The following is a 16,055-nucleotide window of genomic DNA, read 5'->3' on the forward strand; positions in this document are numbered from 1 at the left end:
TCTAATGGTATGGTAAGTAAAAAAAAGGCAATGCCGCGATTTTGTTCAATACCTACCAATAGTTTACCTATGTAGGTACCTATCTTGATAAAGTCTTAGTTAGGTACGACGACTCATCATTTTTTATAATATTTAGCTAGGTAGGTACTAGTTGCAATCAAATCAGGTGATTATCTTTAGGATAATCACATAATATAGTAAGTTGATTCAATTCTGAAATATATGTTAACTAAACAAATAGGCAGTGCTTAACTCAAAATTTCTAAAATATTATTTATCTATAAAACATGCACAATTATGATGTCTTTACCAGTAAATATTAATATTTAGATAATAAATTTTAAAATCTATTACAAAAAGTAATTTTTAGTACGTCCCTATTCGTCATATTGGGTTGTCGACTTGTCGTGCGTGGTGGAGCAGCAGTAGAGCTCAAACTGATATCGTTTTGCTTTGCTTCTATAGAGATATCTAAAATACACATGTTTACGAAATACACCCAGTAAATTTCGTACAATTCTTAAGTTAATAAACGTACGTATTTGTAAGCAGAAATATGAAGTGCTTTGTGATTTGATATCGTGATAGTGCAATTTTGGAGGTAAAATGCCCGCTTCCATTTGCGACCCAGTAACAAGCGCATTGCGTTTATCTCTTACACCTGATGAATCCCAAAGTTCTTCTTTGTTGGATAGTAGACTGTATTCATCAGCTAAAAGTGTGCTGTTATCGAAGATTGAGTTTGAAGAATCAGGTGATTATCAAAGCAATGTTCTCGATGGACTGAAGTCTAAGTACGTGGTGATCCGACCTAAAAAACCTGTACACGATAGTAAACTACTCAAGAAAGAGTGTATTTCGGCAAACCAGACATCAGGTAATCTATTACACAACTCTTATAATGAAAATAATATAGGTTTGTTTGTTATCTACATGCGCGATAAGATCAATTTATAGGTTATAATTTTATAGTCACTTGTCAATAAATGTCATGAAATAACTAAGAAATAATTTAATTATACTCATATTATGACGCTATTTATGACTAAACACAACTTACGTATCATCTGGAGTATACTTATTTGTAATAATTTGTGTCATATACAAGAAACAATGCATATTGATTACATGTAGTCAACAAACATTCACAGACAGTTATAACGTTGAATGGTTAGAAACCATAATCCACAGTAGCTAGTTAGCTGTCTAAATGTGTTCTAAATTACAGCAAATAATCAGTATCTATTACTTTATTAGTCATTATTATATATTGTGCCATAGTATTGAATAATTTCAAGGTCTATACTCTTATTTTATTACCCCAGCTTTTGCCTGAACCCTCATCCACTAGAACACAATTTCATAAAAAGTGAAAGGTTGTCCAATTATATGATGGAAAACTAGAATATACAAACTTTCACATTTATTATTGTAGTAGTATATTAACAATAGTTTTATTTTGTTTCAGAGAATAATAAGAATGGAGATGAAGGTTTGCCAAAGCCTAAAAGAGTGTTATTCCCTCTTGAAAAGGTTAATTTGGGGTGGCAGAGTGCATGGGCAGCTGGTGCTGGAATGCAAAATGTTGGCAATACTTGCTACTTGAATTCTACTCTGCAGGCTCTCTTTCATGTTCCTGCTTTTGCTAATTGGCTAGTTACAGAGGTAACACATGCTGAGAAATGTAATCAGCAAGGTGAGCTTATAATATTATTTACACAATTGATTTGTTGTTATACATTCATGCAATAATGTGCCTAAATCAAAATTTTACACAAATAGTGCTTAGAGTTCTTACAGTTTTTTGTTTTTGTGCATTACAGAAGCTTGTGTGATCTGTGGAATGCGTGCTACACTGATGGCAACACAGAAGAGTGGTGGTGCACCAATCAAACCCTGGCAGGTGTATTCTAAGCTACGTCTTATATGCAGACATCTGACTCCTGGAAGACAAGAGGATGCACATGAGTTCCTAAGGTACATAGTACTATTAAATATACGAAATATTTTGTAATTAACCACTACTATGTAGGCCTGGTAGATCTCATAGAAAATAAATATACCTTGAAACTGAATTATTTAATTATAAAAATATAAATTAAATGAAGAGAAATGTATAAATTCTTCATTTCTGTTCTGTTTGTGGACATACTAAATGACACTGCGGTGTTGAGAATAATCATTATGTTATTTTTTCAGGTACCTTGTAGAAGCAATGGAGAAGTGTTATCTCAATCGGTTTGTAAACTCTGACAAATTGGACCAGTACAGTAAAGAAACAACTCCTATGAATCAAATATTAGGTGGCTATTTGCGTTCGACTGTAAGGTGTCTAGCTTGCCATCACCTATCTACTACTTACCAGCATTTTCAGGTAACTTCTCACTACAATATTAACCTCATATTCAGTTTTTTCTATAAAGTTGTCTTGTAAGATGTATTATAAAATAATTTTAACTTATTATTTTTTTCAGGATTTGCTGTTAGATATAAGAAAACATTCTACTTTAGATGAAGCTCTGGATTCCTTTTTTTCACGTGAAAGATTAGAAGATTTAGGTTACAAATGTGAAGCATGCAATAAAAAGGTAACTTTATAATATTATTATGTCAAATACATTTGGAACAATTTTTGACTAGATTCATAAATCAGCTAACTTATTTCTAATTTCTATTTTATGTACAAAATTCAAGTAAATAATTGTAAATGTTTTAATTTCCAGGTGTCTGCTACTAAGCAATTTTTTGTTGAACGGGCACCAATGGTTCTTTGTATAGCTTTGAAGAGATTTTCGTTAGCTGGTGGCAAACTTTCAAAACATGTGCAATTCAGGAAAAAGATCAGTCTTAATAAATACATGTATAACAAGAACAATCATCAACAACTGGTGAGTTTCACTTGAAATAATTTATTTGTAAATATGTATTTTTATGTATGTTTCTAATTTAGTTTTCTGATTAAAATTTTAGTTTGTGATTAATAGCTTCAGGCTGGTTTATTTTATTGTGGATTGTTTGTTTCAGTCATATAAACTCGTGAGCTTAGTGACTCATCTGGGACCCTCTCAGAACTGTGGTCATTATACTGCAATAGGACAAGCACCAAACAGCAATTACTATCAGTTTGATGACAACTGCGTCCGACCTCTACCCCTTTCTGCAGTGCTGGGCACCAATGCGTACATAATGTTCTTTGAGAAAGATAATATGACTGAGGATATGTCAACATCCACTGCTTCTACATCGAGTGTAGTGTATGGCCCACAGCTGCCCGATAATATATTGAACAGAGAGAAGAGCCCACTCAAATTAACTTTCTACAGAAGTGATGACAGAAAACCCATTATTCTCAATAGTACCTCTGTAGAAACTTCAAAGCCTGATGTTAAACCAATTATACTCAACAGTACACTCGGAAAGTCCACTGAGTCGAATAATTTAAATCCTGAGCCGTGGGTCGTTAAACAAAACGGCGAGGTAGAGAAAATGGTTCAACCACCTAAAATCCTGAATGGTGTTGAGAAAATAGAAGATAAAAAAATCAGTTTCGTAATTAAAAGACAAAACGGCGACGATTGTAATATCAAGCCCAAACTGTCAAAGAGTGAATCTGATCTTAGATCTATCACAAGCAACGCAAAGTCTCTCGAAAAGTCGGCTTCCACCGGGAAGCTGGTAAAAGTACCTAAATCACCTCTAGAAAAGTTAGAGGAGCAAATGAACAGAAGCGACTCGTCGGGTCAGTCCCCTCGGAACGGCTGCACGGGGTCGCGGCTGGTGCCGTACGACTCGGAGTCCAGCGGCGACGAGCGCGGCGAGCGGCCCGACGAGCCGCGGGACGAGGCGCGCCGCCCCAAGCCCAGCCGCTGCGAGTCGCCGCGCGGGCTCGTCGTCACCACCAAGGGCATGCACCACGCCTGGACCGTCTCCAGCGAAAAGAGCGGTCCGCTCCTCAGTCCGAGCTTGAATGGGGTCACTAATAAAAAGTAAGTTTCTACTTTTTTACAATCTTTAATTTGTGCATCCAGAGATGACGTAACTTAACACTTTTCGTTATTAATATTCAGAGTGAAGGAGAAGGAAGAAAGAAGGGATAATGAACAGAGTCCTAATACGAGTGTCAGTAGTATGTCGCCTCTCAGTGACCGAAGTGGCGCAGGGGGCACGGCTGCAGTGACTCCCGCAGGCACTGCGCCTAGCGCGGGTGTCTCGGGAAGTCCCGTGGCCGATGGAGGTACCGCGCCGCCCGCCACCACCACCGCCACGGCTCCGCTCGAGACAATGCGGCACCTACAAGCCGTGTCACATCGCGGCTACGGTGCTCCCGTGGCCTCTTGGAATGGAAACCATAGTGCTCTTTCAAGACAGGTCAGTATTGGTTTCAAAATATTAACCTTGTATTGCGTATTGTAATCTCATTACAGTGGTTTTATTTTTATTTTATCATCATTCGTATAGGTGTTTGAAGAGCGTCGTGATGAACGTAAACGAGCTCTGGACGCAGCAGACGAGATGGACCGCGGTCGAAGTAAGAAACTGAAAAAGTTTCACCACTACAACCGCTTCAATAATAGCCGAAATGGATACAATCCCTTTCAGGTAAGGCAAAAAGTAGTGACAAGTATCTTACAACTATGTTTTCCTACAAGCTTGATTTCATGGTTGAATTATTTACAATTCAACCATGAAATCAAGCTTGTATTGCTGTGTATTTGTGTATAATCAATTGATTCGTGGTGCCTATAGCAAAAGATTTGAAATATAAAATACTTTTGGTTTTCAGGAAAAGCAAAATAAGCCACATTGGGGTGGCAATTTCAAATATCGCAATGAGCGACGCCCGTCCCACCACTTCAATAAGCATCATAGCAATAAGTACAAACGTTTTAACAGGTGAGTGAAAATAACAAAACAGTGGACACTTCTACAGTTAAAAGACTTAATAATATTGATAATATAAATCTGGATTCACTAAAAATGCAGATTTTCCCGAAATATAGCTAGACTGTAACGAAAGTTAAGAAATAACATTTGTTTTAACGAAAACGCAAGAATGTTCAATATTAGTCAAATCATCCTTGTATTTTCATAGATTAATTTGCATGACCAGTTCCATAATGAGGACTCTTAAAACCCGGTAGGGCAGTATACAGATAGCATTCGCATATATACTACCACCGATGTGTAGCTACTCAATACTTTTTGCATAGAATTAACCCTACAAAACATTGTTTCAGATACAGTAATAATGGTCACCACTACCCAAGGCACCATTGACCCCGGCTGGGTCGTGCCCACATGTTTGTGTATATAGATAGAATATGGACTTAAACATTTAGTTAAATAAGTCTTATTAATACAATATATAGATACAGTCACGACGTTCTTGAAGACATTGCTTCGCTGCCGCCATACAGTCCAATGTAAGCAATGAATAAGAGTTAGTATTATTATTTTTTGTAGTGAATGAATATTGTATAAAAAAGGGAAAATATTTACTGCCAGTATCAGCCTTTGAGTTATAAACGCAAATAGTGACCTCAGAAGATGTTAGTTATTTACCGTAATTGTAGCCAAATTATGTACTTTGTGATTTAAGCAATAACAATATTAGCCAGCATGATTTTCTACTGAATCTAAATGAGTAATTTGTGCAAATAGTTAGTGAATTATATTAATATCCATTGTATTAAAATGTATAAACATAGGTGCGACATTGTGTAAAGGTAAAGATTGTTTAAGGTACACAATTACACTTAAAAAACATATAGTTAGCCAGTTAAGTGAGGCTTTTCAAAACGTCTTGCAAATAAACTATTACGATGATCTTGAGTGTGGACCCGGTTTTTTATGAACTGTGCCCTCGAGTTGTATTTAATTTATACTACATATATTTCTATTAAATAAAATATATTTAAGGCAGATGTAAAATATGAATTTAATGAACACTTAAGTGTTATATTATTGGGTGACTTCCATATTTGTTTTGTTGACCCTACAGTAGTTTCTGTGTGATGATATGACTGAATATATGTTTAGTTCAATTGCTGTTACCTTATTATGTAATTTATCTTCATGGTATAAATAGGTACCCATTGGCATGCATATTTACTATATTTATGTAATTTTAATTAAGTACCTACTCTCTTATTCCGCATATTAGTATAAAGTCATTGCCAACATTGTATTTATGCTTAATATTTTATGATATAAAGAAAGGTAAGACGGTTGATGATGACTCTATTACATATGGGACTAGTTTACTATTAGAGGACGAAATTACTTTATTTGTACGATAATTGTAATTATTAAGTTTTATTTAATAAATAGTGCTTAAATGTTCTGTCTGCACTATTTATTTGTTAAAAGTTGTAAATTGGAATACTGTGTTACTTTAAACTTTGGGTCGTTAGAGATATTCAGGATGTTGTTTAAGTTGGTGGCAATAATATATTTTCTCATTGTAACATTTAACACGTTGATAGTTAGGACCAGTTGTTCTTCCAGTTTTCATACTTTCAGCGTGATAGTGACGATTCTATGGAACAATACATTCTTAATGTTAATACAAGCAAATGTAATTAGAACTATTTATGAAATTATTGCAGATCGATGAAGAGTATCGTTTCTTAGAATGTTACCGCGGTTGTGAAGTTCGGGTTTTCCCAAATGAAGTAATTTAGAAAATAAATAAAGTGCATTTTGCAATCCAGGCTGAAGTGTAGGGCGACTCATATATCAGCGCTGTGCCCTACACCCGTATACTTACTTTAAATTACTAGTGAAATACTACGGCGCAATTTATAATTGAACAAACGAAAGATTATCACAGAACTAGATGTTTTATTTAATGACCCACATCACCACACCTATTTAAAACATTAAAATTGAGGCAGATAATAATATTAGGGCAAGGTTCGTAAAAAGATCTAGTTATTTATTTATTTATCATCGCTTTTAGTAATAACTATAACATTACGTGCGACTGTACCCATCACATTAATATTAAATGCGTGAAAGTTTAGATTGATGTATCTTTTTAGCTCTGACGCAAAGACTATTAAACAGATTATATATTTACCACATGGTCAATAAAATAACATAGAATATTAAGTAACATAATTTTTGACCAGAAGAATCTTTATAAGCAGACGAGTCGCGAGTATGATATGATTATCTTGTCATTACCAAAGAAAATAATAAACTGGGCACCTAAATTTCTTGGCCGGAAAAAAATAATAATAAAGGAATCGAATGAAATAAAAACCATATGTGCAATAACAATATAAAAAATATTTATTGACTTTGTAAAAGCAGTACATTTAAATCTAACTTTGCCATATTATGTACAATGAGAAGCTTGAACTGATTACTACATAGACGTTTATAGTGAATAATATAATGGAAGTTAGTAACGTCATTAACAATATTTTTAAGAATAAAAACACGTATCCTTGTCCTTAAATAAGTTTAGCTTATTTATTATTGCGTAACTTGGTATATTACCATTAACAAAAACAAATGAAGAAGATTGGTGGTTATATGAGAATTCTAGAAGATTAAGCTTCTCCTAACTCATAATATTTTTTCGTAACATGTTTCCTACAATTATTTTAATTAATAAAAAAAATAGAATCACTAATTAAAATTAAATAAAGAGCTAGTCAATGCATTCATGCACTATACGAAAAATGCTTATTGGAAAGAGACTTACAAAAATGACTACATAAACACAATAATGATACCATTAATAGGGGCATATTCACTGAAGCGGAGCTCGGAAGAGCGGCCCGTGAGACACCCCAATCACAGTTGATTTTTCCAATCTTTAGTGTCATGAGATACTCTCACAGAGAAAAGCACTGTTCACATTTCTGGACCCTGTACTTGTCGTGTGCCGACAGGAACAGAATATAACACTACCCCGAAATAAACAACTCAGAACTCCAATAACTTTGATATCGAAATGTGTTTACAGAGCTTAAATTGTATATCTCAGTGCAAAACACAACAGTAATATTGAGGAACTTTAAATCGCACTAGATGCCTTCACTGAAAATACTACACACCTAGATTTTTATGGATTTCATATTGACATATACCAGAAAGCGGGGTATACTAAATAGATAGGCGGACAAATAAATTGTTCACTTAAATTACATAATCGTTCACATTTAGGTACAAAAAGAAAACAAGCAACATCCTTCGATGTTTATCGACTATAAGAACAATGACTAACATCTGTTCAACTTATAGAGTTGAACGAATATTCGAACGTCACAACATTTTAAGTGAGTGAGATCACTTGGCTTACTAAAATTGAGTAACGTTTTAGTATTTGGCAATAGTTTATGTGTTATTATACAAGTTATCGCGGTCGAACACTAATTCAGCATTGTACTTACAGTACTTATTTAAAAATTGGAAACCGCAAACTACAAAGGCACGCAAGTAAGTTTATTCGAGTTATTATTTCGGAAACAACACTTAACAAAGAATTGACTAACGTTTAGTTTTAAAGTTCTTATAGTATGGCTAGACTTCATAAACTGGCTTCAGTCTTAACTGCACTGTCAACACGGAGCAATATTCACAATTCTCTTTGGTACTACCCTCTTACGATGTTACTATGAGATGGTATAAACAACCACGACTTGCACAAGTAAACGCGACTAATACGAACTGTGTTGCCGGGGCATTTAAGGTAATCTTATGGTTCCAACATGCTATATAAAAATGTATGACTATTATAAATCAATGTTTTATAATATGTAGTTATATATTGAAGTGCTATAATAACATTTTTGGCCACATAGTGTGTACTATATGGCCAAAAATGTTATTATATGTGTACACACCATTATAAACAACTAAGCAGCAAGTTTAGTAATTCCGTCGTGTTGAGACCACAAGTATTATAATACTAGCGATTGATTCATACAGTAACGTGCATGTGCATGCGAGCACGCAACGCACGATACTTAGATCATCGGTGAGATGAATTGCCAGATTTCTTATTAACAATGTACTTCAGAATATCATCGTTAGGAACCTGTGCTGCAGATATTGGCTGGCACATTTTGTTAGGTAGCGTCTTATATAAGTTTCTGTTTTGTGCGTCTTCCACCAGCGTCCTCCATTGGGGATGTTTCTGAAAGATAAAGCAAGGTATCATGTTGTAGAGATAACAATTCGTTATTATTTTAAAAGAATTTCCGCATTAAAGCGTTAAAATCCGCTATTGCCTGCCAAAGCGTAAAATAAGTATGTCAAATTACCAGCAGGGCGTGTGGGTTGAGACAGATGAGCAGCGCGTGTCGGGCGCGGGTGAGCAGCACGTTCATGCGGCCCGCGTCCGTCAGGAAGCCCACGCCCTGGCTCCGCGCCAGCGACACCACCACCACGTCGCGCTCTTGGCCTTGGAAGCTGTCCACCGTGTTGACTTCCACTTGCGAATCACCCCTGTTACAATAACAAATTGATTATTAGGTATAGTAAACTCGAAAGTCGGAGAATCCAAATATTCTCCGGTCGTTGTCGCCGGAAATAAACTTACTGGCTATGTAACGTCTTGATGAGTTTCTTGATAAGTTCTTTGTGCGCGTTATAGGGAGTGATGACCGCGAGATTGAGGTTTAGGGGCCGCAACATTGAGTCCAGCGCTAGCACCAGTCTTGTCACGCCCCATGCTTCCATTTCATTAGCGCCAGACGTACCTGTGGTGTTAGAAATCGACGTTTTGTTAACAGTCATCAACAATAACAAAAAGAGGAATAAGAAACTTATTTATAGAATAGGGTATGTGGTAGATACTCATTAGTCAGGCCGACTACTAAACAGTAAGTTTTGGGTCAGTTATAGTCTATCTCTATAGCTTTATCTAGTCTGATATTTCTGCAGTTAGCTACTCTTACCTTGGCCTTTATCGCCACTGGCTATAGTGATGATGCTGTAGGGTGGTATGTGTAGTGCAGGTCTGGCGGGCGGGATACTTTCTACCATGCCCCCGTAGAAGGCTCGGCTGGGATAATCTGCGATGTCAGGGTGCATGCGGTATTGCTGATTGAGAAGTATCACAGGACTGCCGCCGGGCCAGTTGTCCGTGCACGATGTTAGACGAGAAAACAAACTCTCGCTCAGCCCGTGCTGTTTTGCTCTCTGGAAATAATATGGAATAAGAGTGATTACGTACTAGTTAAAGTTGTACGACGTACATTTTTTATGATTACATGACGGTAAGTTGTGCTTGGTAGTGTTTTGTGTGCTAGGAAATCTCTTTGAAACATACCTATCATCACATTAGATAGATATAGGTGACCTATTTTATAATGTTTTCGATACATTGCAAGAATCGGGAAGAATTTAAGAGTTAAATATAAATAAATAACAATTCACTGCTTTGTACAATTTATTGTGCGTACCTGTGAACAAATAAAGCCGGGTAGCTGCTGCGGGTCTCCGATGAGCGTGAGGCGCGTGACGTCGAGCGTCAGCGGGATCAGCGTCTCCGGCTCGATGACCTGCCCCGCCTCGTCGATGATACACAGCGCTATGCGACGCTTCAGCCTTCAAAACCAAACATAACGTTTAGTTTTATCAAGAAGAGCATCATGTGAAATTAAGTCAGATTTCATAAAAGTAAAAATAGACTGAATAATTGAAAGCGCACTACGAATGGACATCCACTTCGCTTATATATTGGATATGTCAGTATAAAACAAGTGTACCCTCTCATCTTGTAGTTGTGTGCGCTGGCGAGCGTGGTGACGACGATGTCGGCGCCCTCGATGATGCGGCGCTCCACGGCCGCCAGCTGCTCGGGCCGGGGGGCCTCGCCCCGCGCCCCGCACCCGCCCCCGCCGCGCACCTGCACCAACACACACACGAACGCTTGTATTTAGATGATTTTACACGAGGAACTGAAGTATATAGTGCTTTTTTATTTTGTGAAATGTAACATTAAGCATTAGTTGTATTCACCAGATTGATCCTTTTGACGAGGTCTGCGACGCGGCCCTGGCAGTAAGCGACGCGTACTGGATCCTTCGCATCCTGAGCGGCGGTCTTCCACATGTTAATCTTGGCCTCCAAGTGTAAAATCTGTCAATGGAATATTTCGTTTTAGTCAAGTAAAAACGTAAGCACACATACATTCCCTCGAGGAAAAATAGAGCCGCCTTCATCACACCGGATTATAAAATAATCGCTGCAATGTAATTTCCGCCGATATTCGTAAGAACGAGCGCAGCACCGGATATATGGACCAGTTTCGTTGGGAGAGGAATCAATCTACCTTTTAAAGATAATGTGTCAAGTTTTCTCGTGTAACGTGATTATTTCATGTTAAATTGCATCGGTACCTCGTCCCCGCGGCCGGCGGCGCTGGGCTGGTCGTGCGCGCGCGCCAGGTCCCGCAGCGCCAGCTGCTGGGAGCTGACGTCGGCGGCCACGGCGTGCATGGCCTCGGCGCGCCCCACGCGCACCATGCGGAACCGCTCCGCTGGAACATCACCGAACTACGTCACACTGGGGTCTTTGGGGCAAGGCAAACCGTGCTCCACACACGAACGACATATCTTTATAATTTATTAATATAATGAAATAATACAAAATTTTTAAGTGTCTGGTTTTTTCAAAGTGTTTACATAATCATTATTTATGTGTTTGTTATCTATGCTGTTATTACTATGTTCTATATATTTGATTAAGATAATATAATTCGAATCGACCTATACCTTAGATGATTAGTGGATACTGTTAATGTAAGGTGGTAATAAATAAATAAAATTTAGTAGAGTCGTTCCTACTTACGTTTAGGTAAGCTTTGCCTCAAGTTAAGTAATCTAATGACTAGTCCATCGACGGCGGCGTTGCTCGTCGCACAGATTAATATTTTGCCTCTGTTCTGCTGCTTCTTGCCTTGTGCGTTGTAGAAGTATGTCATCACGATAGCGCATATTACACTCGACTTTCCTGTCAAATTGTAAAAAAACTGTATGATGACATAAATTCAACCTTTACAACGTCTTTTAATGATTTTACGAGCTACTTACTATGTAACTTAAGTAATTAATTATTATTTACCTGTGCCAGGAGGTCCTTGTACCATTTGTATAAAGGGCTTGTCGCTGAGCGCGGCGGACACGGAAGAATTTACAGCCCTCAGCTGACTGGGGTTCAGAGTCATTGTCCACTGTAACAAATATTAATAGTATTTATGTTATCAATGAAATATAAGTTGATATGCAAAAGTTATTGTCGCTTAAACACTTGCGATACATTCACGACAACCGTTCATTTCAATTTTTCGACGCACATGGACTGGTTGGTCGGGGAGGTCTCATCTCTACCCGTGCGTCTGACCTTACATAGAATACAACACAACACAAAGTGTCGTAATTGATAAAATCGTTTTGACTAGCGATTCCTCCGCGTCAACTTGATTTTTGCATGGACTTCATGGGCACAGTATGTTTTCAACAGCTACTACTTATTATTATTTTTATGTTCGATAAAACGAATGGCCGTGTGAAAGTAGCCTAAGATATAAAGAAAATACATTTACCTGTGATTTTAAATTTATAGTGTTTTGATGGTTACTCATAAAATGATGTGGTTCTGGCCGCAATATAGCGTCACTGAGGGGCGAGCCGGCTAAGTACTCCATGGCCTCAAACAACATCAGCTCTTTGTTAATGTAGGCTAAACTCTTGCCTATTATCACTTCACCTGGTCGTAACAACATCATCTTCTCCGTAAACGTCGCGTGTAGAGATATACTGTACAAGTATTTTGTTTGACCTGCAAAATTCATTTAATGATAAAGTTTATTTTAGTGACCAAATATGCTTATCTGAGGGATTACAAGACGCATATGAAGAAATATTTTTGTGTCTGTTAACCTCTAGACAATGTTTAAGTTATCAGTCACCAAAAACGAGAGTTATTTTTGTTATATGTACATAGAAACAAGTATACCATAAACAAGTTTGATTAATTATAGAATATTTCAGACTTCAGTATAACTTGAACCAACACTAACCTGATACTTGTGGCAAGTGTCTTATATTGTGGACAAAGAAAAATCTTTGTGTTCTTGCATTATCTGGTCCAAACATAATCAGCATAATTTCTCCAACCCTTGGAAGGAACTTTGTTTCTGAAGGAGCCAATGCAACTGAAAGTATATTTAAGAATTTAGATTATTGCACATAATATATGAACAGTTAGTCAAAATAACTGCAATTTATTTCATAAATTTGTCATACCTTTGACACTCAGATTGAAAATCTCAAAGAACCTCTCTTGTGAAGGTATTGGAGGCAGTGACTCTATTGTCATTTGTAATCCATTACTCTGATTACGAATTTTCATGTATGCTATAGTTAAGCATTCCCAGATTTCCATTAGAAGCAAATCTCCCACCAACCTGTGAAAACAAACGAAAATGAAACAGCCTCTGAGAATAGGTAAGGAATAATAATTTTATGGGTCCATTGTTTGAAACTTACTGTACATATTGATTGTGGTTAACAAAGGAATGAAATAAAGCCATTGGTGTGTTATTATGTCCCAATATGGGTGGTGGATCATTATTGCGTAGTTGTTCTTCTAACCAATGAGGATTCCACCTCAATATTTTCATCAAAGTTATTTTCTCCAATGAAAATACAGGAGTTTGACGTATGTCAACTAATGTTGTCTTGACTAGACTTGTTTTCTTCATCCTATTACCAGGCTCTATTTCGAATTCTCGCACTTGTGGTGGAGCTTCTGAGAAGCGGACTTTCTTCTTAAGTTGACCAGTCGGCATAGGACCTACTTTTGAAACTGGTTTTCCAGAAAATGATTCCTCACTGTCAGTTAAAGGCTTCAAATTTTTGAGAGGTACCCTTGACTCCTGGTCAGCAAGATTTTTAGAATTATTGTAAGACCTATTTTCTGTACTTTCCAACCGGTCTTTATGCTTGGCCGTTCTACTTTTTCCTCTACCAGCCTTCTCAGAATCTTTCCTTCTGTTTTCAATGTTTTCTTCAATAATCTGTGTTTCTTTTTGTTTTGGTGAAGGGTCCTTAATTTTCTCTTTACTCACATTAAGATTTTCTTTTCGTTTCAATGGTTTTACCACTGCTTGTGCAACATCAGTTAAAAATGCTCCTCTGTTGTTAGATGTAACTTTTACATTTGTGATTGGTTTACTGCTTCCGATGGAATCTCTATTTGTTTTAGTTTCACTAGCCTTGTCCTTCACAGCAAGTTCCTTAAGCTTTTTTCTCCGTTCTTCTTTATTAGACTCAGCTGTTGATTTTTTACAACTAACTTTCTCAACCTTACTACTGCTACTACTGCTGTTATGTTTTGATGATGAACTTTTTAACTTACCTGAAAACAAAAATAAAATAATTTGAGCATTATGTAGAATAACAATATTGTATTTTACCTGTAACAGTATGAGTTGTAAATAATTATGTGTGCTATAAAGACTTACTTTCAGTAACGGTGCGCTGTGCTCTACCTTTAGGTAGCTGTGCAAGAGGTTCAATCATTTGAGCTTTTTTATGTATTTCATTAACAGGTGATTTCATAAGACTTTCAGGTTTCTTTAAAGTAACATTACTAAATGCATCAACTACATCTCTGCCTATTTCTTCACTAGCTTTAAGAGACACAGGCGGTTCACGAATAGAAATGATATCATCAGAAAATTCATCTTCTTCATCAACTTGATCTTTTCTCTGTGGAAGTTCATTGGACTGTTTACTTATTTCATCTTTGTCCTGCAGATCAGGTACAGTAATAATGTCAGCACCATATTCCTCATCGTCTTCAAACAATAAATTATTGCAAATAAAATCATCATCTATCTGACTGTAGGAGCCATCCTCAGGTTTCACTTCCGGTTTGATGATTTTAGAAATTTTAGTAAAAGGTTTTCCTGGAGAATTTTGTGATAGCCTCAGCAACCATTGTTCAGACTCACTATCACTTTCACTGTCAATCTCAATAGGCTCATCATCATATCCCAAGTATTCTTGTTTAACATTAAATGCATCATATTCTATTAAGTCATTTTCATGTTTGATTTCATTCTCTTTGAGCAGGTTGTTTAGGGGCTCTTCATTGATAACTTGAAGTTTTGGCTTCTTAGAGCCTGTGTCTGCTGGTTTAATATAAACATCACTGTCGCTATCAGATATATTAATGATACTACTGTCTATTGTATCTTTATTTAAATCTTTTTTTATTGCTGCCTTTCCATTTTCATCAATTTTTCGCTTCAATGACAGTTTGGCACTCAGTACAGGTGATGTTGGTTCATGTTTAATAGAAGACTGATTTTTATTTGCATTTCCATCAATTTTAGCAACTTCTGCTTCAATATCATCCATTTCAACATCACTTTGAAAGTGTAATCTGGTATTAATAGGCCTAGTTTCTTTGATAAGTTTAAACACATATTTTTCACTGTCTTTAATATTTACAAGTGGAGCTCCTATAGTCCAGCCTAGCCCTATGACATCAGAGTCCTGTACAACATATGGCTTGTTCGGTGGTATTTTGGTGGTACCAACATATATTCCATTAGAGCTCTGGAAAAAATAACTGGTTATTAATTTATGAAGGACAGTCATAACCAAATAAATAATGTAAACATTTTAAAATCGGATGGATTTATCCAATTGACCAATATTGACCAAAATAATATACAATAAAACTTATTAAATTACCTGCAAGTCTGTAATAAGTGCATTATTATTCTGGACGTCGATAATACAGTGATTTCTTGATATAACTGCGCTTGAAAGAGTTATTTTATTATTATTTCCTCTGCCGACAGTTACTATATCACCTTCGGAAAGTGTGAACTCTTCAGAGCCGAATTCTTGACGACTTAACTTCCATTTAGACATTTTAACTAAATAAGTCGCTAAAATAACTGATTAAAAACATATATACAACAAAGCAATAGTCAAATATTCTCCATGACACCGTAATTATTTGAAAATTAAATCTAAACAAAGTAGCAGTTACGATAACGAAAACGAGCGAGCGAA

At 36.6% G+C, this 16,055-nt stretch overlaps 2 protein-coding genes across 2 annotated transcripts; one reads left to right on the plus strand and one right to left on the minus strand.

Moving 5' to 3' along the window:
* The first annotated feature begins 389 nt into the window (after positions 1 to 389).
* On the plus strand, positions 390 to 6,834 carry scny (ubiquitin specific peptidase 36). Its single transcript, XM_076122791.1, has 11 exons — positions 390 to 877; positions 1,469 to 1,696; positions 1,824 to 1,977; positions 2,200 to 2,374; positions 2,475 to 2,588; positions 2,724 to 2,888; positions 3,025 to 3,986; positions 4,068 to 4,368; positions 4,459 to 4,599; positions 4,784 to 4,893; positions 5,238 to 6,834. Exons 1-11 carry the CDS (start codon positions 607 to 609, stop codon positions 5,275 to 5,277), a joined length of 2,661 nt encoding a protein of 886 aa, XP_075978906.1. The 5' UTR covers positions 390 to 606; the 3' UTR covers positions 5,278 to 6,834.
* A 439-nt stretch (positions 6,835 to 7,273) lies between these two features.
* Positions 7,274 to 16,043, minus strand: Setx (probable helicase senataxin). Its single transcript, XM_076122790.1, has 16 exons — positions 15,729 to 16,043; positions 14,489 to 15,590; positions 13,512 to 14,382; positions 13,269 to 13,429; positions 13,043 to 13,177; positions 12,566 to 12,801; positions 12,085 to 12,193; positions 11,812 to 11,973; positions 11,361 to 11,500; positions 10,981 to 11,100; positions 10,728 to 10,867; positions 10,422 to 10,566; positions 9,915 to 10,158; positions 9,557 to 9,716; positions 9,279 to 9,462; positions 7,274 to 9,151 (listed from the first exon to the last, which is right to left on the minus strand). The coding sequence occupies exons 1-16, from the start codon at positions 15,909 to 15,911 to the stop codon at positions 8,987 to 8,989; spliced, it is 4,257 nt and encodes a 1,418-aa protein (XP_075978905.1). The 5' UTR covers positions 15,912 to 16,043; the 3' UTR covers positions 7,274 to 8,986.
* Positions 16,044 to 16,055: the final 12 nt, after the last annotated feature.

The sequence above is a fragment of the Anticarsia gemmatalis genome, chromosome 14, assembly GCF_050436995.1.
Source record: "Anticarsia gemmatalis isolate Benzon Research Colony breed Stoneville strain chromosome 14, ilAntGemm2 primary, whole genome shotgun sequence".
Taxonomy (NCBI): Eukaryota; Metazoa; Arthropoda; class Insecta; order Lepidoptera; family Erebidae; genus Anticarsia; species Anticarsia gemmatalis.

Excerpts from the sequence above, each read along its gene's own strand:
- scny (XM_076122791.1), top strand. The coding sequence starts at position 607 with ATGCCCGCTTCCATTTGCGACCCAGTAACAAGCGCATTGCGTTTATCT. Across the intron at positions 878-1,468 it reads TTCGGCAAACCAGACATCAG|AGAATAATAAGAATGGAGAT; the intron begins GTAATCTATTAC and ends ATTTTGTTTCAG. Across the intron at positions 3,987-4,067 it reads AATGGGGTCACTAATAAAAA|AGTGAAGGAGAAGGAAGAAA; the intron begins GTAAGTTTCTAC and ends ATTAATATTCAG.
- Setx (XM_076122790.1), bottom strand. The coding sequence starts at position 15,911 with ATGTCTAAATGGAAGTTAAGTCGTCAAGAATTCGGCTCTGAAGAGTTC. Across the intron at positions 14,383-14,488 it reads ACAGCGCACCGTTACTGAAA|GTAAGTTAAAAAGTTCATCA; the intron begins GTAAGTCTTTAT and ends TTTTGTTTTCAG. Across the intron at positions 12,802-13,042 it reads ACACTTGCCACAAGTATCAG|GTCAAACAAAATACTTGTAC; the intron begins GTTAGTGTTGGT and ends TGAATTTTGCAG.